Source organism: Larimichthys crocea, chromosome XVI, assembly GCF_000972845.2.
Source record: "Larimichthys crocea isolate SSNF chromosome XVI, L_crocea_2.0, whole genome shotgun sequence".
Classification (NCBI taxonomy): domain Eukaryota; kingdom Metazoa; phylum Chordata; class Actinopteri; family Sciaenidae; genus Larimichthys; species Larimichthys crocea.
Window position 1 is genome coordinate 5536796 of NC_040026.1, and position 26066 is coordinate 5562861.

The 26066-nt window shown below is 40.3% G+C and overlaps 1 protein-coding gene across 1 annotated transcript; it reads left to right on the top strand.

Moving 5' to 3' along the window:
* Nucleotides 1-24514, top strand: ogfod3 (2-oxoglutarate and iron dependent oxygenase domain containing 3). The gene is made up of 9 exons (XM_010752120.3): nt 1-257; nt 812-1038; nt 2926-3001; nt 3122-3164; nt 4546-4610; nt 5277-5333; nt 5727-5880; nt 12455-12578; nt 23691-24514. The coding sequence occupies exons 1-9, from the start codon at nt 190-192 to the stop codon at nt 23825-23827; spliced, it is 951 nt and encodes a 316-aa protein (XP_010750422.2). The 5' UTR covers nt 1-189; the 3' UTR covers nt 23828-24514.
* Nucleotides 24515-26066: the final 1552 nt, after the last annotated feature.

Here is a 26066-nt window from a genome sequence, read left to right on the forward strand (position 1 = left end):
GGCTGATACGCACACCCACCCGGAAGTGGAGTGACACTCAGGTGGCGGTACAATCTGTTGGCGGGTTGTACTGTGTGTGTTAGAGAGGGCACGAGAAGCCGTGTGTGTGTGACAGTGTGTGTGTGTGAAAGTGTGTGAGAGAGAGTGACGGATTGTGTAAATGCTACGCAGCGGACGGTTTGAGTCGAAATGGCGCTGGTGCGACAGAGAGCTGCGCAGGGTTCAAACGCCACCGAGATAGAGAAAAAAATTAAAAGGTAAGCGTGTGAAATGATGCTGGAGGACAGGCTGAGAGGTGTGCCGGGCAGAGGCTGTCACACACTGACACAAGGACCTGAAAGCAGCATAGTGCAGCCACCATATGACTGTTAGCTCATAGTGTACCTAGCTCTTACGCACCACGTTATCTACAGTCAGTGTTTACACCGGGTTTCTTAGCGTTCATACAGAAACTGGAGCACGATTCAACCATTACTATTAGCTGACACAAACACACACACATACATTTTATATATCTGTTTATTCATTTCTTCCAACTGTTTATTACTTACTGACACCTGTTTATGAATGACTTCTAATCAAACTATTTTAATCATTTGTCCATTATTACTTTGAACTAATTATTACCGGTACTATCAATGACAGCTTGTGTCTCTCATCTCGCATCTCTGTTCATTTTGACATTAAGTTGACATCAGTTACTGTCCTCCTACACACAAATCTGTGGATAATATATATATATATGGTGTAGACAATACTGCAGCAATAAGTCTAACTCTAATGATCTGCACTCCTTCTCTGTCTTGCTCAGAGGCAATGCTCTGCGGCAGGGATCTGCGTGGAGGTGGTCCCGAGGGTCCGTGGCCTTGCTTCTGGGTGCTCTGTCTCTGTGCGGTGCGGCTGTGTGGCTGTACGTGACCTCTCTGGACAGCGAAGTCACAGAAACGCTGGTCAGCAGAAGCGAGCTGGTCTCTCCTCAGCCCAGAGTCTACGCCGTTGAGTGCTCTGAAGACTACGAGAACTACAAACGCTATCCAGGTGAGGCTCTGCTCCTCGCACTGCACTGTGTCAGGCGATCAGCTGACACCTCTTTGCTGTGTAAACATGGCCAGGACGGCATAAAGCCAAGCCTTCTAGATAAATGCCATGCTAATCCAGTGGCACGTTCCTTGTGTTGGTACACTGAAGCTCTTATTTATTAAATAATAAATTAAAATACATTTCAATCAACATTCTGAAAACTAAATTCAAACCATTTTCTTCTTCACTTTGAAACAGCATACAAGTAATCCACTAGATGGCAATGTATCACAAACCTACTTAATAAAACTGTAGGATTGCACATTTGATCAGTGCATGAACTAAAATAATGGTGTAAACCAAGAGGGTAGTGTGTGTGGGCTGCAAATATTATCCAGTTTGTTCGTGCAATTAAATATGAGGCCAAGAGTTCAAGAGAGAGCAGCACTAATTTGTTGATCACTTCACTATAAAGTGAAAAGCGCAGCTTATCCTCGAAGTGAGCTAAAACTAAGACTAAACTGAAACAAGGGTCTAAAATAAAAACTCACATAAAGATACGTATGACATTGCAATATTGTGGACTTCATTTAATCGGTCATTCTCATTATCTTTCACATCTTGTAAAAAGGTGTTTACATGAATGTTCCTCATCAGCAGAGGAAAATAAGTTAAGCTGCAGACACAAATTCCTGTTTCCTCACCTGCCATCAAAGGCAATAGGAAAGTGGCTATTCATTATTCATCCAATCAGTTGGCATGAACAAAAATATGAAAATATAATGAGGGAGACAGCTGCTCCAATTATTACTTTGGCTATACAAGGTTTTTTTTAAATATTTTTCTTCACACCTACACTGTAAACACCTTTTTTACAGAACCTTTCTAAAAAATATACCACTGGTTTACTATTGGTTTTTTACACCCGTGTCCAGCCTGATTGCAGGTTGATTGTCTGAGTCCTGTTGTTTTGAATTACTGAGATACTTCTTGGAACTGATCACCACTTGTGATGTGTTTGGAAAGGCTAATGAGAGTGAGTAGTGCAACAACGAGCTGTTATTTCCTGTTAGTCATGGATGTGTGTAGATTGACAAGAGATTCCTCAGGGAGTGGTACTCATACACTAGTTTAAGAAGCAGTGTCCTAGAATGTAGTTAAAATGTCTATCACAATCACCACTGTGTCATCTTCAGATGTTTTATCCAAACCTGAAGATACCTAGTTTACTTTCATCTAAGGTGAAAAGAAGCAAAAACCTTAAGATCGAAAAATGATGTGACAATGATGTGATTAATCTATTGTCAAAATAGTAGCAAAGTAGTTCATTTCCTTCTGATCAACTAAGTGTTTTAGAGAGATTACAGGTGAGGCAGATTTCCATTTGGCCAGTAACTGGCATTTATTATTCACAGTTGCTTCCAACGTGCTGGAAATTTATAATAAGGGAATGTTTTACTCAAATATTTAGTATTTTATTGGTATGAAAACACTCTTTATTCACTAATACATCAAACACAACTTATTTTAATGTAGATATTTCCAGATGTACTCAATAAAGCTGTCTGCTTAATCTCTTGTGACAGCTATGACACTATCCTTGGCAGAAAGACTAGTGCAGATTGGAAACCTATCTTGATAAACTTTCTAGGGGCTTAAATTTCACTCAAACTCATCTCCAGCCTCTACAGAAAAACTATGGGAGGCTTAGGCTTCGAGCAATTAATATTACTCGTTAGAGGTTGGAGGAAAGCCCTGGACTTTGTGGCTGCAATGAGCAGAACTCTGATAAACTCCTTCCCTTGCGCACTGTCTCCCTCTGCTTTGGGGCCGAAGGCCTCCAGGATTCTGCACTCAGAGATACTCTACTATTATGTTCAAATCCTCTCTCCCATTTCTCGGCAGGGTGCACCCCTCAGAAGTGTGGCCGTGCAGTCACAGACAGCGTGGTGACAAGGGAGGAAGCTCAGGCCCTTAGGAGGTAAATATATAAAGTGCAGTGTGTCTCATCTCCTTCCCTAGTTGTTTTTTCCATTCACTGCCTTCTATCTCTATAGTACAGTTGAACCCAGTTTTAATACTATCTGTCTCTGACACACAGGCTGGCTGAGAGAGGGCTGGCATTGGCTGGTTCAGACGGAGGAGTGAGTATATCACCAAATTAAATTGTTGGACTAAATGAGAGGATGGCAGGATTAATACATATTGCTCGTCTGAATGGTGTGTTTGCCTCTTTGTGAGTCATTCGCCACTGTCTTTATGTTTCATTTATTTAAGTACTTGTGCACTTATGTAAATAAACTTTCGGAAACTATCTTGTGATATGTAGCCTAGTTAATCCTTCTTTATTGCATGTTATCTCCACTGTGGTGCTTTCAAGAACACCTTGTCATCTCGGAAGTGATGCTTCACTTTTGAAAAGCAATTATGAGCACAATTGATGGGATGTGTTGTTAAAAAATGTAAAAAAAAAAAAGAAGTCTCATGACGAGAACAAGAATAGAAAGGATCATTACTTTTTCGTACTGTCAACAAACCCTGTCGAAGATCCAAAACCAACAAGTCTGTCAGAATCTCAATGCTTTTCAACTTTTCGACCCTGTCTGTGGCATACTGCCACAAGCCACTTTGTTCCTACCAAAGACGTAAATCCTTTTCCACGGTTGTTAGTTATGGAGGGAAGTCCAGGCCAGAAGGTCCACTGTGTCTGTTGCTGGGTTCAAACTAAACAATTTCAACCCATTTATTGGGGCAGCAGTAGCTCAGTCCGTTGGGACTTGTCTTGGGAAACTGGAGCTCCCAGGCCACTGTTACACAGCAGCCTACAAGTTTCTGGACAGAACAGAACATGCGCTTCTCCCCATTGCAATAAGTGCATGAAACTACACACAGTGGAGTGTGTGCTGGACCGCGATTCACTCATTACAGCCCTAACAGAAAACACACAATGTTGTGTCTCTGATTCAGAAGAGTTGGGCATCACGTGTACAAGATTACTAAATAATTTACTCAAGACTTCTGCCATAACAGTGTTCTCAAGAACAGAGCTCCATCATATATATAAAAATTACCACTACCACATCAGCCTAAGGAGTGTAGCTTTGTCTGAGGTTTCTACATTCAGTATGATTCGACTTTATTCAGACTTTCAGTTGTAGTGGACCCTTCTTGTCACTAGATGGCAGCCTGTCACAATACACAGGGCTCCAGCTTGATGAGCTTCTGGAAGTCCCTGGCATGCCCTACTCCTGCTCTGCTCTGACCCCAGCAGGCCTGGTCCATAGCCAATGAATGAACTGTTTATGGAGTGTTAAGACACTTAAGTGAAGGGAGGGGAAGCAACAGGGGGACTTCTGAGAAAATTACAACTACTTCTGAGTTGACAAGAAATAACAAGTAAAGGGCATAGTGTGAGTGCCATGAAAATCCCACAGAGGGAACATGCATGTACATCCACAGCCAGCATTTATTTGGACTACTGATTTGTCATTTGCACTAATTCCCGTTTTTACTTGACCCCTGCAGGCTTCCATACTGGACCTGCACTCTGGAGCGTTGTCAATGGGAAAACAGTTTGTTAACATCTACAGGTGAGAAAGCACACTTTGTTTGAATTTGTTCTTCTCTGTGTTAATAGCTGCAGAAATGACACCCTGCATAATATTAAGAATTTGTAGAAATTTAGTCACCAAAATAAGTTAGTCATCAGTCTTACTGACACCTCGTGAGCTGTTGTCTCCAGGTCCAGTGACCCATACAACCCTCATTCATCACTGCCAGCAGAACCCAGTTTTATTTGGATCATCTCCTCTCTATCCTACTCCTGCCATTATATCTCCTCTCATGGTACATGCTACCTCCCCTCATTTATTTCTTCCTCAGTTTCCTTCCATCTCTTTCTAATCCCACTGGGCAAGTGGCTGACACGGGATCCTCAGGGACCATCTGGCTGATTTTAATCAGAAAGTGATGACGATCGTACCCCCACCCTTTACCCCCCATTGGGGACTTCCTTGTGTGCAGCCGTCAGATGTTTACTATCCGCTGTGTTTAGATGACTGGGTGGCACACCCATCTGGATGATGATGACGCGCCGTGTCATGCTGCGAAACGTTAGTTTATGCTAACAGAGCCCATCTCCTCTGCTCTATCCCCCCCCCCCTTACGCGCCTGTGCTCGTGTTTGTGTCCGTTCATGTGTCTGTGATTGGCTTTGTCTGCGTCCTGAATGGTCCGTCTGTATTTGCACGGCTGCAGGTACTTTGGGGATCAGATCAAGGACGTGTTCACACAAGAGGATTTCCAGCTTTACAGGTGACTAAGGAACCTTAATTAAAAATCACTCATGCATGTATTAAACAGTCTTCTGCTCCAAAAGGAGATACCTGATAGGTGACACACACTCAAATAAGAGCAGACATTCTTAAAACAAACATTCAAACATTGTTCGTCCAAAAAATCATCAGCACCCTAATGAGAAAAATTTGAATATATATTTGATTAATAATATCTGTTGGTGGTAGTTGGAGTTCCAAAGTGTTTGTAAAGATATCAGTCCTCATAAACACTACACTGTTGAACTGCAGTTGACACATCCTCTTCACAAGTGTTGCCCAAAGTGGCTCACCGTTTCATAAATCGTACTTCCTTAAGTAATTAAGCAAAATCTTTGGATCTGACATGTTGTGTCTGTTTTTTTACCATTAGAGATGTCCGTGAGCGAATCCAAGCAGTTATTGCCGAGACGTTTGATTTGGATCCAGCCATGGTATACCTCACCAAGCCCACCTTCTTCTCCAGAATCAACAGCACAGCAGCCAAGACCCAACACGATGAATACTGGCACCCACACATAGATAAGGTAATACACAAAAACAGAGCTGTGACTCCTTCTACCTTGGATAAAATGAAGAGAAGCGGCACTTTCTCAGCGCCTAATCATGCTAAACTCAAGATTTGTAAGGGGGCAGTTTATGGAACTGGATCAGTTGTACCCAAAGCACGATCAGATAGACCTAAAGTGACCACACCAGAATAGAATACATCAGAATATCAATACATTGAGCTCAGTTTCCTGAGAGATTGAAAAGTAGCTTTTCATCACACGTACAGAATTTTCTAAATAAAAAAACAAACAAACACCAATCATCAAACGTACTGTGAAAAGACTGCCATCTTAGAGTGGTCTCGGAGGACAAGTAGCAGTTTTAGCAAAACCACTTGTCATGATGGAAAACATGGCTCAAAATGTCATCTGCTCCCATTAATGCTAATGAGAATCATCTTGACCTCCAAAGCAATGCTGTTTATTCACCAGGCAATCTATCTTCCAACCCCTCCCATGTGTTCATGCAATTTGGGTAGTGACTGAAAGAATTCAATTTCACATATACGCTGCCGAAATGGGTTTCCATAGGGTGGCTGAGAAATGCTTGTGCACAGTACAGGGGTAATGGTCGACCAGTTCACTCAAAACATCTACAAGTCCTCTTTTTACCTTTTGCACCTCTCCTGCTGTCTGATTGATTGCTTTCCTGTTTCAGTCAAAAGAAAGATATAGCTCAGCCTTGACTGGCAACAAATTAAAAAAGGCACCATTACCATCAAGGAAACTAAGCTATTAAGCAAAGGTCAGACACTTTGGTTTGGTTTCACTCGGTTGAAACATGCTTATCCACCCTTCAAAATCCACACAAAGTGACTGAGCACCAATGAATACTTAATAAAGGTTGCTTCGGGTATGCAAAACCTAAAGTTAGGTAATAAACTGCTGAAGGCTACATGGATTGTGTGTTTTGACTGATTCTGGAGGTGCTAGATGTCAAGAACGTCAAGAGGTCAGGAGCTTAGAGTAGAATCAGTCAAAGGCAGTTGAGGCGGTGTGGGCATCTGATAAGGATGCCTTCCTGTGTTGGTTTTACAGGCGTGTCCAACTGGGAGGAGACACCAAATTGCTAGATTTCCTGGGAACACTTTTGGTTCGTGCAGAAAGAGTTGGAGGATTATGATTTGCAGCATTGTCATCTACAACTTTCTCCGTCCTGTTGCCACACCTGAAATCAGATCAGTAGCAGAAAATGAATAGATGTATTTTGATCATATTCAAAATGTTATCTTGAAATGAATTTTCTGCTGTGCTGAAATACTGATCTTTAGAAAATAGCAAGTATAATCACTTAATCTGTGCTCAGAATCCCTGTTGGGTTTCTCTGAGCTCAATCGTTGAGCTACTGCAAGTTTTAGATGTTGCCGAGCCAAGAAATCGATTCTTAAAGAGTTTCTTAAAATAAGTGGTCTTTTCCTTGAAAGCAGCTTCTTAAGCTCCATTATCATGTGCACCTCTTCTGTTATGAAAACTATTCACACCATACAGTGTTCATTCTGAATAAATATTCATACAGTGCACCTTGTTTTTGGCCACTGTTTTGATCCTGTTTTTTCAATTTGCACGTTGTTTGTTGTTATGAGATGATAAAGTAGCTCTTGGATTCAGAGAAGACCTTGAGGCGTGTTTTAAACAAATGGAGTGACTGTCTAGAGAGAAAATGTTTTGTGCTTTACAACTCATTTAGTTAAAAAGTATGATTTAATCTCTTCTCTTATTGTTTCACCAGTAGGCTCATAAAAATCATTGCAGTTCAGTGTAATACAGCTGACGTCCATCAGTGTTGTTTTTAGAAGGGTTTTTAACTATAGGCTTGCAGGCATTATTTATTGCCACCACTCATAAATCTGTTGAAGCATTTGTGTCAATATTAATCCTCTTTTGCCAAATGAGAAAAAGGAGAAAGGAAAGTGGAACAGAGACTAACAGTACATATTTACTTTGCTCGAGGTATATTCTGGAACATGGCATGTTTGCTGTTGCTTCCAGATATATCCATATTTGTCACCTCATCGTCTCCCTCCACCCCTTAGCAGCTGGAAATATGTAATCTGAAAGGACACACTTCTCTTCTCCATCTGTCTCTGCTGCCATTTTGGGGCTAATTGGCTAACCCAACCCTCATTTAAATGTAAATGGTCCCCGGCCGTCTTTGGTGGTGAATTTTCTCCCCATCGATCATAGTCCTGATGCGTTGTCATAGCACTAGTTATAATATGGCAGCAGGGAAAGTGCGTTTTATCTCATTCATGGCAGGGATAAACTGGCCTTCATAATGAAACTGAACTATATGTGCAGACGCAAGTGTCAAATGTTGTATATTCATTCATGACCTTGACTTGTCTCAATAGCTCAATGATGTGAAAGTTAAAACTACAAAGCTTAAATTAATTTGAAAACACACTGAAGGAAAGATTTTTACCAAATTATAAAAATCATCTCACTTCTCACTTACCTCTAGTGTCTGGTGTAGCAAAAATATTTGAGACAAAAACAGATTTGAGAAAATGGACTTATGTATTTTAGGTAGACCAACCCTTTAAAGCTGCAGTCATCAGTATTTTTTTTAGCACATTGTTTTGGTCTTCAACCTCATTGACGGCACTTCGTCCGCAGCTGGAGTTGATGGCAACCAAAACAAAGCTAAATATAGAGAGACTATTGTTGGCCAGATACAAATAACTTCAAACGATTCTTCATGTTGCACCATGTCTAATGGATCTGTGCTGACAGGTCATCTTTAGTTGACACATTCAATGACAGGCACTTAGTCCTTCTGCTTACACACTTGCAATATTGTTGTCCATCTTGGTGCACTAAGCTTTGACTCCATCGATTGATTACTGTTGCATTTACTCAATAATTGAATCAGCAACAGACTCAACCCTGCAGTTCACCGTTTCAAGGATCCCCTTAAAAAACAAAACAAACCTTGTACATGTATTCCCATTTGTCATAAACATAATAAATATATTCTCTTGAATCGGTTTTTATATTCTGCTTTTCTGCTTAACACTTAAAGTTTACCCGACCATGCCATCTTGCTCGCACACTGTCTTTTGGCCAGCATCTGCTTAATGCTGCTTGTTCACTGTTAGCTAATCAAGCACCTCTAGCTGGCAATATATCATAATACCTTTATACAAGCACTGTAAAACTTTATTTTAAAGCTGAGCCTCAATTAAATACTCATACTCACACTAATTAAACAGTCCTGCATACTTGCCAGGTGTGAATACATGTTTTCACAATTAAACACAGGCACCAATTAGAAGCTGGGTCGGATTTTTATAGAAATTCTTTGGATGTATAAAATTTCGTAAAGCCCGCCGGGTCACCAGTTTGAGCTAATTATAAGCTGCTTAGATCGTATATTCAAATCTGTTTAAACGTTTGTCAGTGTGGGCGTGCTAGACATCCTTACATCGGTTAGATTTTTCTCAGTTCAATTGTTTGCCGAAACCATCACGAAGAAACCATGTTAACAAAAGTATAATTCATTCAGATTTAGCAGCATGATCAACATGAGAGATGTTTATTTTTATAAAGATCAATTTAAGTTGTGTATATTGTTATGTAAAGTCTTTTGCCCTGCTGCCCTTTGTCTGCTAACTTTGTTCATCAAATGAAGACATAGCTCTCTGTGCACGAGGTTGGCCTAGATGTGCTGTGTCTCTGAGCTAGAACAAATAAATGATTTGTAATTATCAGATAGCCAAAATGTTTTCCAGATAATATTCATATTGGTTTAAATAAACAATCAGATTTTCCATCTTTGCAGTGCAGGAGTTCTGTGTAAAAGGAATAAAAAGCCTGTCCTATATAGGCAGGTTGTTTGAAGGTTTATGGAAAACAGTAGACGAGAACTCTCATGATAGCTGCTCTGTACTTTCTTTTCTCTATAGTTGTTGAAGGCACAACTCATTTTTTAAACCCAGTTGACTTTTGAACATGCACACAACAAATAATACAAAACCCAGAACATCTCGGTTATTAAATGCACTTGCATGTAAATGAACAATTAAGGCAGGTGGAGACACTAGAGACAGACCAGGCAGATACACACTGATAATTTATATTAATTAGTTCTACAATGTGCTTATAAATTATAGAAGTGGCAACACTTTTGCATGTTTTCGGAACCCAGGTAATTTGAAGTTGTTTGAGTGATTAATAAAAACTTTCACCAGTTCACTTTTCTTTTTCTTTCTTTGAGATACAATCAAGTGAGAGCACTCTGTTTAAAATTTGCATTTGAATCTCATAAAAGACAGCCTTTCCTGTTCTTTGTGAACTTACTCTTTGATGTTTCATTAAGGCTACACACGGTTTGAGCTCAGTGGAATCTGAGCATCTCTTATTAGTGCAATTGTAACTTCTGCAGCATAAAAAGCCCACAGCACAGTTCATCTTGCAGATTGCAGGTCTGCCTTTAGGCAACAATCCATTTTGGATAGTATTTTGAATAGTTGCACCAGTTGTAAGTATTTCCATATTTCATATATGACTGTGGGATATTGTGAGGATCTTGTTAGTGCAAAAGCTAACTGCTGATTTCTCTTTAAAAACGTCTGTACATTATTATTCCCAAAGCAATCGGATGAGAGAAAGGAAGACCAAACAATACTCAATTTTAATTAAGTCCAATACATTGGTTTGTGATCAACAAAAAAACATCAACCCTATCAACCACAGTTTAATGAGTGAGTTAGTAGATGTTAACATGTTAACACACTAAAATACAAGATGTGAACATGCTAAATATAACTCAGCATGTTACTGTAGCATTGTCATTGTGAGCATTATGGCATACAAAGGTAGCATTCAGCTTAAAGTACTGCTGCGCCTAAATACACCCTCACAGATCTACTAGCATGGCTGTTGACTCTTGTGTCTAAATTCCACCAGGCACAGCAGTGTGTTTTAGAAGCACAGAAACAGCATAGAGTATTCAGTCAGATTTCTAAATTAAAAACCCTGTCAAGAGTCAAGATTGTAAGAATGGAGAAATAACTCATGTCAGGAGCACATAAACCAAGGAAAAATGACCAAATTTGTGATAGTTAACAAAGTCAGGCGAGAAAAATGCTTCTAGTGACGTATGAAGCTGCATGGAAAAAACGATCACACCAGCGTCTACAGACGTCACAGAGCCATGCCCAGTGAGATTTAGGAGTCAGGGCCCTATTTAAATCGTCTATAGAGCATGGCCTAAAGTGAATGGTATGTAGGGCATGTTCTTTCCACTTTTGATAGTTAAATGGACCATGGCACCAGGCACTAAGGGTTTTATTTAGTATCTTATAGGGATGCAAATTATCGATTAATTCATTAATCGTTAGTTGATTGACCTTATCGGTCGATTAACGGTTAACTGATAAGCAGCTTTTTTTCCTAAGAACATACATTTCTCACGGTGTCTTTTAACATAAAGCTAAATATTGCTTATATACTGAATTTAAAAAAAATGCATGTTATATTCCTCAACTAATGTTTTATTGTACCAGTGGGGATACAATGGCATTCAACCAAAATAAATTCTGCATAGAAAATTGAAATACATAAAAAAAATAATTGTGCACTGGCTCACCTGTTGCATGTCAAACATTAAGCAACATGCTATACAATATGGGCTTAGCCTACACAATATGAAGCCTACATATAATTATCTGGTAAAGTACTTAGATGAAAAACTTGAAACATTAGCAGCACCACTTATAATCTCCTTTGTTCTGAGAAAGGTCACAGTAAGATTACTAGCCCTGGAAACTTACAGTAACATGTAGTACTGAACACAACTTAAATCATCCCTGAGGAAGGTGACAGTAAAATTAGAGGGCCTCTATTAAACAATTTCCCGCAGAAATGTTGAGTGACGAGTGAGTAGCATGTTTATTTAGACATAGGAGCAGATAGCGATGACACGCTAGCAATTAGCATTAGCATGTTAGCAATCAGCATGTATTTAATTCTTAGAGGCTGATGCTAATTTCTAGCGCGTCAACACGGCTGCAGGTTTTGAAGGTGGTATCTTAGCGAACTCGTAGAGCTGCTGAACTTAAACGTAGCACCGCAGAGTTTACACTGAGCGTCTTTGTCATCATTACTTAGTTTGAAATGTGCGCAAAGGTATTGCTAATTTATTTTAATCGATTTAAATTATTTTAGACAATTAATCGATTAACTGTTTACATCCCTAGTATCTTAATTAATCATGGGTGTATTTCGGGCATAACATGAATTTAACCGATCACAGTGTCATCTCCCGTTCCCTGTAAAAGCAATGGGTACTGCTGTTAAAGTGGCATTTCTAATGCCAGCTCTCCACTGTGCACTTACAGCATTGTAATGTGAGTTTGAATTTTGAATGTCAATGTTGTCATGCACCACCATTGCACAAGATGAGCAAAGTTGGGATTTGACTTGAATTTACTGACATTATCCTTTGTGTCAGGTATAACATAAGGCCCTTAGTCTTAGATTAAATGTCACTTTAGTGAAAGGTCACATTTTAATGCAGGTACTGCCTCTCTCTCTTACTTTCTGTCAGGTGACGTATGGCTCTTTTGACTACACCTCACTTCTCTACCTGTCTGACTACGGCTCTGACTTCACTGGAGGAAGATTTATCTTTATGGACCAAAATGGCAACCGAACAGTGGAACCACGGGCAGGTAATTCCCAATTATTAAAGATTAAATTTGCCTAATGTAGTGCTATGTAGTTCTTTTCCCAGCTTCAGCTTCAAGCTCTGTGATGCTTGATCTGCTATAAGGCAGGATAAATCTAGACCATCTGCACCATCAACACCTAGTAACCCCTGGCTTTGTCTATATAAGCCTGTTAGTCAACATTCAAGTAATGCAAGATAGATAAAAGGTTTCATTATCACAGCCGTATTTACAGTTATAATTGCTGTACTCGCCTGCATTTGGGGATCTGGAGGTGGTTTTAGCACTCTAAAATGTGAAGCAAAGTGGTCATAATCCTCTGTAAGTGGGTAATCAGCAGCAAAGACTCCTACACAGTGAAGGTGCAGGGGATTAAGCTTTTCCTTGCCTAATACCTGGAGGGTTAGATATGACAACATCCTAATCTCATAGGAGATACAGTGGTCAATATCTGTTAATACAGTGTATAGAATACGAAGAAAATATAGGTAAGGCTGCTTAAACTGGCTGTCAGACAGCCATTGAATTGAATGGTGAATTTTCTGCCCCTTTGCTCGACTTTTGCTTTGCCATTTTGCCTGTGGACTTCTTTCCAACTTTTCCAATTTTTCAATTTCATGGCAATTGCAAAACACAGCTTTTCCATGTTTCTGAGCTCAAACAAGTCTGAAAGGTCATGGAAGCAATCTGGTTTACTTACGCAAAAGTCAAAGAAAGTTCTGGAATCTTACGTGAGGGCCAAGTTGGAAACTTTTTTTTGTCAGGCAGGTCAATGTTATTTATGTGCTGTAGCTTTAGATCAGAAATTTGACTCAAGGGACCTCAAAGAACTCTGAAAACTGAAAAAAAGATGGAGAAAAAATACAAGGAGGACAATAGTCAAATTACAATATGGTGTAAATTAATTACATTATTAGTATACAGTAACATAATATTAAATAAATATTCAGTTGAATAAGTTAAGGGCTGTCATGCTAATGTGGCACACAGAGATTAAGGCACATATCACTGTAAAAAGTGGTGCTAGAAGCTTGATGGAATAGTGACTTCTATACATGGTGGTTGGTAACAGAGGTTACAGCTAGCAAAAATGACAGATGCTTTGGTTGCAATCAAATGTAACTTTGTCAGTTGAGAAACATTTCAGCGTTCATCTTTCAGCGCTAACCAATTTATACAAGGCAAACAATATGCAATATGCAAAATCTGCACCAGAAAGGTTCCTTTGAATGTGTCTCGCCCAGCTACATATCATCCAGCTATAAAAGTGCAACTGTCCGTCCATGCATCAAGGCATGGAGCAGCTCAGGCCTTTGTCATTTGAAGCCTTTGCACAAGTTGCCAAATTCAGCCATGAAAGTGACAGGCATAATCCCCTTATAGCCCTGTTACACAGTATCTGGTTGGGAATTGGTTCCATTTAGCATGGTTGAGAAATCCACTTTTAAGTCAATGCTTAAAAAATTCAAGAAGCAGTACGGGTTGCCTGGCAAAACCTACCTAAACCTAAAGTGTCAGTATGGCTCCTTGTATGAGTCTAACAGTGCATGTATTGACCACAGACTAGGCTCTTAAATTGAAACAGTGTTAATACCCCAGAACGGCTCTGATGTGCAGTATTCTCAAGGACGAATGCAAACTTCTAGCAAATGCTTGCTTGCTGGAACCTGGATATAGCTCTAGACCATGGATGTAACAAGGACATGTCAACCAAGGTATAAATATAATAGACTTTATTCTTACACTTTCATTATTGTTCTTTATTTTAAAGAAAAGAAGATGTTATTAGCAAGAGAAAGAGCAGATGATATGCAAGGATTAGGACGTTGGAACAATTTATTTCTAAAAATTCAAATAGCTGTCTTTTATTGGAAAACTCAGATTGGTCCACCAATTATTCCAATTTGCCACAGCTGTGGTGTCACACAGCCCCGTGGCAGAGCCAAGAGGCAGGAGAGAGTGCAGGTATTACAAGCAGGTGCACCAAGAAAAAACATGATCCCACTGTTGATGATACCACATACCACATATTGCTATTTTTGAAAGGTTCGCCAAGTTTAGCCAATTCCTTCACCGCGACAGTATAAGAAGTTATTTGTCGATGGCACAGATTTGCATGTTCAAGTTAAAGTTTACGCAAAAGATCAGCTGATTGTAGCAATTTCATTTAAATAACTGATTTTGCTTCAAAGTGTTGCTGTTTGCTGGTGGTGAGACCTATCCTGTGAGGAGTTTCAGATAGAACATGTAATATGCAAGAAAGTCAGCATCCATCAGGAATCATGTTTCCCTGCTTTGCTGAATACATGGTCTCTGTAAATGGTATTGCTCCTGAATGAGCGCAAGCATTACTTCCACTCCGACATATCTGACAGCAAACCAATCCCTGCTGTCTCTGTTCACCTTGTCCCTTCTTGCCACTCTTCCCACTTTCCTTTTATCTCACCCATTGTCCATCATCACCTGCCCTCTAATCCAGCTCCTCTGCCACTATTTATCAATGGAAATTGGTAGTCCTCCTCCCTCTTTCCTCTCCTACAGTTTTTCACTTTTACCTCTTCCTGCCCTTCTGTGTAATCCATCTCGTCTCAGATGCATCAAACTCCCTGTGTCCCAGTCAGACACAACCCTCTTACCTGTTCTGTAAGCAAAAGTGAAGCGTTCTGGGCCAGTGATGGTGTCCTGTGATGGAGCAGTGAGGGACTTTCATTGAAAGACATATGGTAATAAGAAGTGACTAAATAAGGCGTGCCTGCCGTCTTGTCTCCTGTGACTTGTTTTTGTGAATAGCACAGCCATCCTACATCGGTAAAGTGAAAATGACGTCCAGTCAACAGAGAGAATCGTGACAGCGTGATCTTAAACCCAATGAAACCTGCTGGGTGAAGGAGGAGAATAGGAGTTGGAGTGCGAAACGACTGCTCTCTCGAAGGTCCTCCTTGATAGATTTCGAATTCTCATTGGACTCTGTGCTGAAAATATAAATATTACAGACCTGTCAAAGCCTCTGATGAAACCCAGCCACTGTCACTGACACCTGTCACTGTGATTTCTATTCAGAGAGGTGCATGAAGTAGGTGACAAAACAAAACAGCATGCATAATTCATCAATAGGCCAGATCATTTATTTACCTCTGTTAAGACACACCTCATCTCATTGAGAAGCTATTTGGGTCCCATGCTGGGCAGCTGAGTGACAGGTTTTGACTAAGTGAGAGTCTGATCCTCATGCTTGGATGGATGATTACTTTGCTGAGGTAATTAGGGCTCATTGAATGCGGCAGCAAAGAATAAGGCATAATTATAACACCAGGAAGACAATCAGGACTTCAGAGCTGTCAGAGAGAGCAAAAGTCAAAAATGTAATGACAGATATGAACAAGGTGGAGGCGGAAGTGTTGTTCAAATAGTGAAGGAAAAAGAGAGGAGGATTATAAGAAGGGAGTTGACTGATGGTATTGCAGAATGTGAAAGCATCCCCTGTAGGGCGAGAAGAGTGACAGTCTGTAGTGTGGACAGTAAATGGCTGGGAGATAGATTAAAAAGTAGATATGTGATAAGGAGATAAGGTGTTGCCTGGAATGGAAGATACAACATACAGTGAAAAAGGCACGTCTGCCAGTCAGAGGAGCCAATAGGGGTTAACCCGCCAGCTTAGATGACCACAGGGGAATTAGATAACCTTAAACCCACCAGCTTGACCTTATTGGCAGCACTTCTGCAAACATACAGAAACAGAAAATATCTGGACTGATTTTTGACACCTAACGGGGCTGATCCCCAGTTATCAGTTATTGTCAGGTAATCTCTTGATTGTATATAATTATGGCATACTCCAGCATTTTAGTGTTGCACTTGTATAAAGCTGGGACTCAAAAGAGATTAAACAGTGTGGTATAGTGGAATCAGAGGCACTGTTTTTCAAAACTCTCCCTGCCTGGTAAATGCCCACATTTTTTCAATTCTGCACTCAAAGTTTGTAACAGAGTTTTCAGTTTCCAACCCTACGCAGAGATATCCCAAGATGATATCATCAAAGGGGTAGTCAGACTCAACCATGCATATATTAAGAAATTGGAATACCACGTTCCAAGATTCTACCACTACTACTATTTTTGTAACTGATGCCAGAAAGAAAGGGATTAGAATCTAATTTGCTAGTTATGAAGGCATGCATAACAATTTCCAGATTTCTGGCAGAGAGAAATTGTATGATTCTGGAAATGTTTCTGGTTTTAAAGCATTGAGTTAACATGTTTGTCTAAGCTGAGGTTTGATTGAAAATGACACCAAGGTTTCTGCAATGTTGATTGATTGAATGGTACGAGAACTGAACTGTTTGATATTTGAGTATTTGCACAGTCTTGACCTATGGTCAATATCTGTCTCATCAACATTTAGCTGCAGGAAATGTGAAGGCAGTTCTGATAGTGATTTGCAGGATCACAGTATCATGTGAGTAAAAATTGAAACTGATATTAAATTAGTAATGTGGCTAAGCAGTGGCATGTAAATGGAAAATAGGGTTGGGCCTACCACTGTGCCCTGGGGCACCCCACAGCGATAACACCTGTTGCAGCTAACCTGGCATCAGCAATGCCAATACAGAAGCACTCGTCTTTCATGTAAGACCTAAACCATTGCAGAGCAGTGTCACTGATACCTACCCATGTTTCCATATTCCATACTCATAGGTATCGAATGTTGCACTTAAATCCAAGAGAACCACAATGGATTTATGGCCACCATCATGGTGTTTTTCTAAAAGCAGATTGGAATTTTTAATATATTTTGTTATGAATTTCTGTTCATAGCTAGCAGTTGCTACAGCTTTTTCTAAATCCTTGGCTAAAAATGTGAGCTTAGCTAAAGCCCAAAATTGTTAAGGTCAGTGGAGAGGTGTCTTCTTGAAAAGTGGTTGAACACAACGGTTTTTAAAAAAACCCAGGAACCAAACCTGTGGACATTGAGCAATTAAAAATTGTGCTTGAAACATCCTTCAGAATTTTTACGGGTAAAATATTCAAAGGAATATTCAAAGTCTGCTCAGCGCTTCTCAAAAGTAATTGGAGAATCTGTTGGAGAAATGGAACCTGTTATATTTGCGATCTTCTGACTTAACATTTCTTAGGGTTGACATCTATTATTTGGCCTGGAGGAGGACCAGTGAACAGTGTTAAACAATATTCTTGGGGGGCGATACTATTTAAAATGGAGGAACATGTTTTTCTTAGCAGTTCACTATCAGAGAGATAACTAGTTCTGGGGGGTGCGCTACAGGTAACACAAGGCAAGATCATGTTAAACATATGCCATTGGTCATCAGAAATACAGACATCTATGCATTTGACATTGGGGATCTTTAAACCAAGGGATAAACTAGATCAAGAGTATGACCTTTGGAGTAAGTAGGTCCAGTCACAGCTTGTTAAGTTTAAGGATTCTGTAAGGCTATAAAATCTCCAATTATCAGTAACCTTTTCAAATCTAGTTTCAGTCTCAGACACCAGTTCAGCAAATTCACTGATAAAAGTGGCATCATGTCTAGGTGGTCTATATATATAATCAGGCACAGACAGAGATTTTTTTTTTTTTTGCTTTAATCAGGAGAGGAAGGGTTTCAAAAGTGCCAGACAGCCTCATATAAATGCTAACTCATTTGGAGGTTTCTTATATAAAATTGCAACCCACTACCCCTGCCGCATAAAAAGATGTTTTGTCGTGATCTTACATTAACAAGGGCCAACTGTAATTAAGTGGGTGGAGTTGACATGGGACTGCAAGAAATACTGATTAGATTTGGAAAAACCTGTAATAGGAAGCCTTCTGCTGCCTCTTCTGTACAGGAGTTTGTCTCCTACCACGAATGGTAGTTATCTTGTTCAATTTACCCTAATCTGAACCTTGTGGAGGAGGGGGTTGAACTAGACAGTCCACATCGCCAGGTATTGTTGATAAAAGAAACGATACCATGTTTATCCAGACTTTCATTAAGAAGGTAAGAAGTTCAATATTACGTTGGAGTTTGTCTGATTGTTTATTTGAGGAGAGTCCATTCCATCCAGACTACTAACGAAAGGGCTTCGCACATCGTGATTCACGTCTGGATTGTGGCAATGACATCCTCAGCCATTTGGCCAGGGACGGACTGAACAGTATGCTCCTTCCAGGGCTCACTGGGCTCCTTCTCGGAGGAAATGTCTGAGCAGCAGACTCGGGGGTGGAGTGAAGAAGTTTGGCAGTGGGCTGCTGTCAACCTCTGGGGATTCAAAAAGCGGGATTCTCTTTTTAACTTTGGCCACTGATAACTAAGATGCGCCAAATGGAGACTCAAGTGGATAACCCACTACTTTTTATGAGACACTGCCTTGGATATCTGATACCCAGCAGCTGTGATGCAGCTTTGTTTAGTCACTTGTGCCACTTGCTATCAACTCAAAACCGTCTTGGTTAGTTTTTGCGCTCATCCAACACAAACTTTAACCCATATTGTTTCATTTTCAGTTCTGTAATAAAAACTTAAATAATAAACTATGATAGGTAAAAAGGTGTGTACCAGCAGAAGGCAAGTCCTTAAAATCCTTTACTACTGTGAAAAACACTGAAAAACCTTGAAATCCTAATATTGTAAAGAAGTGGCGACTTTATAGATACAATGGCAGCTTCTACTGGCCTCAGTGTTGCACTATAGGCAGATGTGACATGTGGCATGATGTGGTGAGATACAAACGTAAAATGTATGTATTACTTTCAGTTCACTCCAGGGTATGAATGAGAACCACAGTCACAAAGTAATCCTGACAGTTGCCTTTGGGAACAGATCTCCTCCTGAGATCTGCCCGGAATATTCAAGCTGTTTTTTAATTTGTCGTCATCCACCTTTAACTTTCATCCCAGCCTCCCTTGGGACCCTATACTGTGTTCATTCCACAAATTAATTATGAGGCTGGGAGTAATAGAAGTAATCGATACGTTGACTGGACAGTGTGTCCACATGTTGTTCACCTTGTGACTGTGCTGGTGGTGTTTATGAACATTTTGTTCCAATCGGCAAACCTTGATATCAGGATTGGATGAGTCATGCACCATTTAGCATCTTGTTAGCACTGCTGGTGCTGATTGGTCTCTGAAGTGAAAGACCTGATTAAATGTAACTTATTATTAGCAAAAATAGACCGGAGGCATGACTTTAAGCAGGAGAGCTTTGAAACAATGACAAAGTTCAATAGTTTGTCTATAGCAACTCAAAATGTAGTCCTAACCATGAAAAGGGAACGCCTGTTGCTGTCTTTCCAGTTTAAGCTTTGATGAGTCGTAGAAAATAAGCAATTTTTAAGGGGCCCACACTGATATAGAATTACACATCTAAAACACTGAATTATGTTGGGCGAATATACGATTATCAATGAAACAGAACAAGATATGCCGCCTATTTTATACCACACACTCTTCTTCCTTGTTAAAACCCTGTCACAAACGTCACCCACAATACACCCACAATGTTGGTATGTTGTGTTTCACAAAAGACTTTATACAACTTTTTTCTACATATGCAGTTGTACTACTCAAGACCTGTAAACAGACCTTGATGTGTAAAATTGGTGGAGTTGGAGGCACAGAATGTCCTGGATTGTCCTGGAAAAACTATTTAAATTTAAAGAGGTCATGATATGAACTGTCATAGATGTCCTAAGCCTCCGATACTTATTATTGTCTGATTTTTCCAGAATGACCAACTAGATTTAGGCAGAGGGAATTGTAATCATCTGAATAACTTGCAGTTGTGTTGTGAGAATGTTCTAAGTCTTCTTGAATGCCTCCAGGCATACGTACAACCAAAACAATAGTTATGGGATAAAGAGAGCGGAAAGCAGCCTTTAAACAAGTGATGGGAATTACAAATCTTGTTTACCCATATTTTGCTTGCAAACAAAAACCACAAATTTAATAGGTTAACCCTACGGCACTTGATGCTCCATCTTCCGCACAACAGAGTTTAGCAAGCTACTATAACAAATCCACCATGTAAAGACAGACTGCCACAACTGCTCAGCCCAATTTCCTGAAGAGTATTTTTCTGTTTGCTTGGTTTAAGAAAGCTAACCTTTATTACTTTTGGGTGGTCCAGACAACCCTGACAGGGGTTGAAGTCTGGAGGAAAGATGGAGCATTGCCACAGAAGGAGAAATCCTGCTGCTAGTGTTGCCTTCATTAGGAAATACCTTACCTTAACCCTAAATCCAGACCTTTAGAGACAAGGATAGTACAATTTATGGGACAGGCATGTTGATATCTGCATGATCAATAACCAGCTCTTTTGAACATTTGAGAGGTATTTTCAGCCTCCCTTCATATCCTGCTGGTCAGATGCTTTGTCAGTGCACTGCAGAGCAGAGGCTTGACTCAGGTATAACATCCCAACCCAACCCTAACCCTCCAACTGATGAGATGCTAAAAGATATAAATTTCTAATAGATAATTGATGTACCGGTACCTATCTTCATTGATTCTAATTGGGATTCAGAAACTTAAAATAGTTACCTTAATCTCCAGTGCTTAAAAAGAACCAAACTGTTTCCACATCAGGCCCCAGATGTGAAAGAGAGATGAGGCTCCTTATACACATAGAGTGGAAGTCAGAGGCTCATACAATTTGCTCATCCAGTCTTGTGCTGTATGGGGACTTTTTCTGTCTGTCTTTTCATGAGGGTTTATTAAAACTGATTGACTTCTGGAAACAAGTATATTGCTGTAACTCAGGGGAACAAAAGAACCCACTTCCAATGGTTTCATATATATAGTGACTCAGGCAATATTTAGTAAATTACACAGTGGGATGCATCGGATTTCTCCTCCTGTTGCACAGCTTATCTATTGAAGAGATCATGATCAGGGCCTCACTGTGCTGAATGTTAATAACAACAATAATAATAATATTACAAGGCAGTTCTGGTGATTTGGTTTATGTGATGTTCAAAGGAGAGGTTATTTACAAAGATGACTCGAGGTTGCAACTGTGGGGGGGATGGAGACAGGGTGAAGTTGTCAATGTTGAGGCGGAAGCAGTCTGCGGTTTTGGTGAGGGATTTGGGTCCGATAATGATCAGGTCTGATTTGTCACAGTTTAGTTTGAAGAAGTTGGTCTGCATCCAGGATTTGATGTCGGCGAGGCAGTTGGAGAGAGTGGTGCTGCAGTGATGCAGAGGGAGGACTCAAGGCGGGAGAGGAGAATGGTGTGGTTTATGGTGTCGAAAGCTGCAGTGAGGTCCAGGAGGATGAGGATGGTGAGGTAGCCGGAGTCTGCGGAGAGGAGGATGTCATTGGTGACTTTCAGGAGGGCTGTTTCAGTGCTGTGTTGAGAACGGAAACTGGATTGAAATGGTTCAAACAGGTCATTTGAGCAGAATGTTAACACTCCTACTTTCACAGTAGGACTTCTCCTGCACCAACTGTCTGTAAGGAGGGGGACTTCTTTGAGGAGAGACTTTGTCTCTTTGAAAACATAATTTTACCTCACAGAGCACAAGAGTTGCTTGTCCTTTGCTGCCTTTATTGATTAAGTGTGTGTATTTTAGCAAGTGGCTTTGTTGTTCTGTAATCAATGTAGCGGTAGACCAGCAGCTCCCATCTTCTATGAGGTGAAATTAAAAAAGAAACATAAAAAGCGAAACAATTGTATCTGCAAGTTGAATTCATAGTCAGTGATCGGACAAACTGAAACTAAAGTGACTTGCACACAAAGAAGTTTTTTTTTTCCTGTTTTGTTTTTTTTTTTAATAATGTCTTGTAAATGGAAATATTATATAATATTCTGGAAGAGTGAACCCTGTTGAATTTTTCCGTGAATATCCCTCCATTGTGTCGCTGCTAATCTGCCCTGCTGACTGTACCAAATCTGCCAGGCCCTTCACGATAAACACTGAGGATCTTTTATACTGACAAGTGCAAGGGATTATTTCATTGTGCAGTTATCTAAAGCTGTGTGGCTAATTTGAGCACTTGAAAATGCCCTCCTTCTCAATGACATAAAACACGCAGACCACCACGCATTGTCTTGCTGCTCACACTTTTTTTGTTCATTAATTCTCTTTCCTTTCATTTCCCAGTCTTTGGGTTTCCAGCATGTAACTTCCATTGTTTAACTGAGCGCTGATTTCCCCTGACGTCCTCGGCTAATGCCCTGCTAGGGGGATTTACCCTCCCACACACACACACACAGATAAGCACACCAACACAAGTCGTCGGTATTCCTTAGAGAGAAAGTAGAGCAAACAAATTGGGGCACAATGATTCCAGCTTTTTATTCATATTCACATAATGAGATAACTCTTTCAAACGGTGAAGAAGCTTCAAGTTTCGTAACAAAACAAGAGTCTGAAAACTTCTTAAATATAAATCTTTTAATTACAGGATACAACTGCAGACTAGATACGTAAACATGAATGCAAATGTTGATCTAAGACCGAGCAGTTTGTGTTGGGATTGAACCAGACTGGTAGGTAAATGGCAACAGCTTATTAGATGGCCCAGCGAAGCGAAACCTCTGATAAATAAAGAGAATTTACCCCTGAGGTAATCTCTCCAAACTCACAATGTGTGTCGGTCCAAGAAAGAAATGTTTTAGAAATGTTTTAAAAATGTTTTATATCAGACAGTGTAAAGAATGCATTTCGGCATTCGCCAAAATACAATGCTGGAATAAGCTGAGCGCGTCCTTGTGGCCACTTTATCTCTTCAGGGTTCAGACTTCTCTGTCTTTTTGTGTTGTGTCCTCTCCATTAAATTCCTCCAGTTCCACGAGCAATACTGCATAGTATGCATACTTCCTCTTTGTACAAACCAAAATAAGCTCCTTTACTGTCTTTCTGAGACTAAGATGAATAAATCCGCTCTCATATCTGTGCATTAAATACAGAGCTGGAGTCACGATGCATAGCATGGTAAGCTATAGCATAAAGAACTTTGGTGTATTTTTGAACAAGCTAGCTCATTTCCCCTGCAGTTCTGTACATAAAGCAAATGTGATATCGATATTAGTCTTCTTATCTCAGTCTTATTTCAGTTCCTTTAAACATTTTCTCTCCTTTTAAAAATTCCTCTTCCTTCTTCCCCCAGGACGAGTGTCTTTCTTCACTTCCGGCTCTGAGAACCTCCACCGTGTGGAGAGGGTGACGTGGGGGACGCGCTACGCCATCACTGTGTCCTTCACCTGCGACCCTGCACACGCCATCTCTGACCCCGCCCTGCCTTGAGGTGCCCAGGAGTGACGGTGCCGCCTGCCCACCGGCTCAGACAAGCCCTGAAAAAAAGAGGGCAGAGAGGAGGGAGAAGTGAGATTTTATGTGGAGGTTTCACTTGTAACATCGGAATCCTGCAGCTGCACAGTCGATACCTGTCACTTCCTTTTGTTATCAGATATTGACTCGCTGCCCCTCACTGACTGTGCTGCAGCAAAAAGCCACATGCATTCACTTCCCATTCTGGGGAGGAGTTTCACATTTGTAACTGACCCCTGTATTTTTATCCTTTTTTTTTCTACAGCAGTTGCACCATTATAATTGCTAGTGTTAGGCGTGTTCCACAGTCTGCTCCTCTTGACACCCGGGCAGATGGCATAAGCCGAGATTGCCTCTCAAGTGAAACAGGTTCAAAGAGGCTAAAGTGGGATTGTGTCTTTTCTGTATGTCTCGGTGTTTTTCATTTTAAGGAGAGCTGTCAATTCCTTAAGGAGGAGATATAAATCTGGTGAATCACCTACTGAATCAAGCTTTGATCGCAAAATCCCCTCTCATCCTCGCACCCCCACCCCTGACCCAGGAGGTGTTTTCTTCTAAGAAGAACCCTCTCCTTGTTCAAGAGTGATTGCTCTTTCTAGTGTGTTCCCATTTCTTCAGTGTGGTCAGTGACAACAGTTCCAAATAAACAGAATACAGAAAGAACCACAGAAGTCTTTGTCTCTCCTCATTTTGAACCAGGTTAATATTCGTCTTTCGTTGAATGAATCAATATTATTCCTGTATAATTCTCCTCTATTGATTTCTATAAGGACCCAACTTTCACTTCCACTGTGAGCCAGACACTTGAGGAATTACTTGATTTATGAAACACTATCATCTTCTCAAGAAGTCATCGTGCTTGCTTTTCTTATTTTCCGCACAACTTCCCAAAACAAATAACCTCCATTCTCCATTCTTATTTCTGCTGTATAGATTCTGGAGTTTGGACCTTGAATCGATCATTGTGTGCATATTATATATGCCCAGAAAAAATCTTTATGCTTCATTTAATAGTATGTGGGATCATAAATGAAATGTGTCAAAAGTCAGTAGCAGTTTGGGTTCCAGTAATAGAAATGCTGTTTACTCTTGTTGCATTGCATTTTGATTACTTTTCATGTCATGGTACTTTCATGACGTGTTCATCAGTCATCAATTGTTCACTCCAGGTTCAATCTCAGAACCCATTGACTTTAATCTGACAATGATTAAGCTGCCATGGGCAGCGGCCAGTGTTCTGCATTTATATGCAGGTATCTGTTTATAGAGATTATTGCAAGTCACAAAGGTTCCATGTGTGATTTGAATCAACTCATCTATTTGCAATCATCATCTTCACTGCGGAACATTGTTACACTGTCTGGCATACATTTTGTTTACGCTGGCTCACTGTATCATGAAAGTCAGGGACTATACCAGGGAAATACCAGGGACTATTTCCATTTGAAAACCAGTGGTTTGATTACTTCACCTCAAATATACTTTATATTTCATATATGCAAACACTGCAAATACATTTTAGAAATCCAAAAGTAGTTTTAGCTACCACTCTGGGCAGCCATTGACTTCTTTTTATTGCTACACAACAGACAAACTTTTGAAACCTGTAAGCACTGGGTAATTCATTATCATCCATTAGCTTTTTGGAGCTGAGCAGGTAGAACACCATGGGGCGGCAGTAGTCCCTCAGTCCATAGGGACTTGGCTTGGGAACCAGAACTGGCTGGTTCAAGTTCAACATGGACCGTAGTAGCTGGAGAGTTGCCACATCACCTGCTGGGCACTGCCGAGGTGTCTTTGAGGTATCAAGGTACCAAACCCCCTAAATGTCCTCCCAGGGCGCTGCTACTGTACATGTCTTCAATCCATGTCTATAAGACCTTTGTGTATGTGTATGTAGTTTTATTTCCAGAACAGGGACCTACAAGATGCTGTAACGCCCCTTACAGCTGAAGAGAACAGTAGAGCTCATTCATCTGACCCATTAATATTGTGTTAATACCCATTATACATTTTAGATATAGTGCATCTGTAGAACATCAATACCACACACTAAAATTGGCCAAGTGAATATATGCTTAATATTCACTATAATCAAATACACATCTTAAGCAAGTTCAAAGAGTTTGCTAACTGATACAGAAATGTGAAGTACAGATAATATGTATTTAAAGAGCCGACACTTGGAGACACACTTGAAACGTGCAATTTTCAG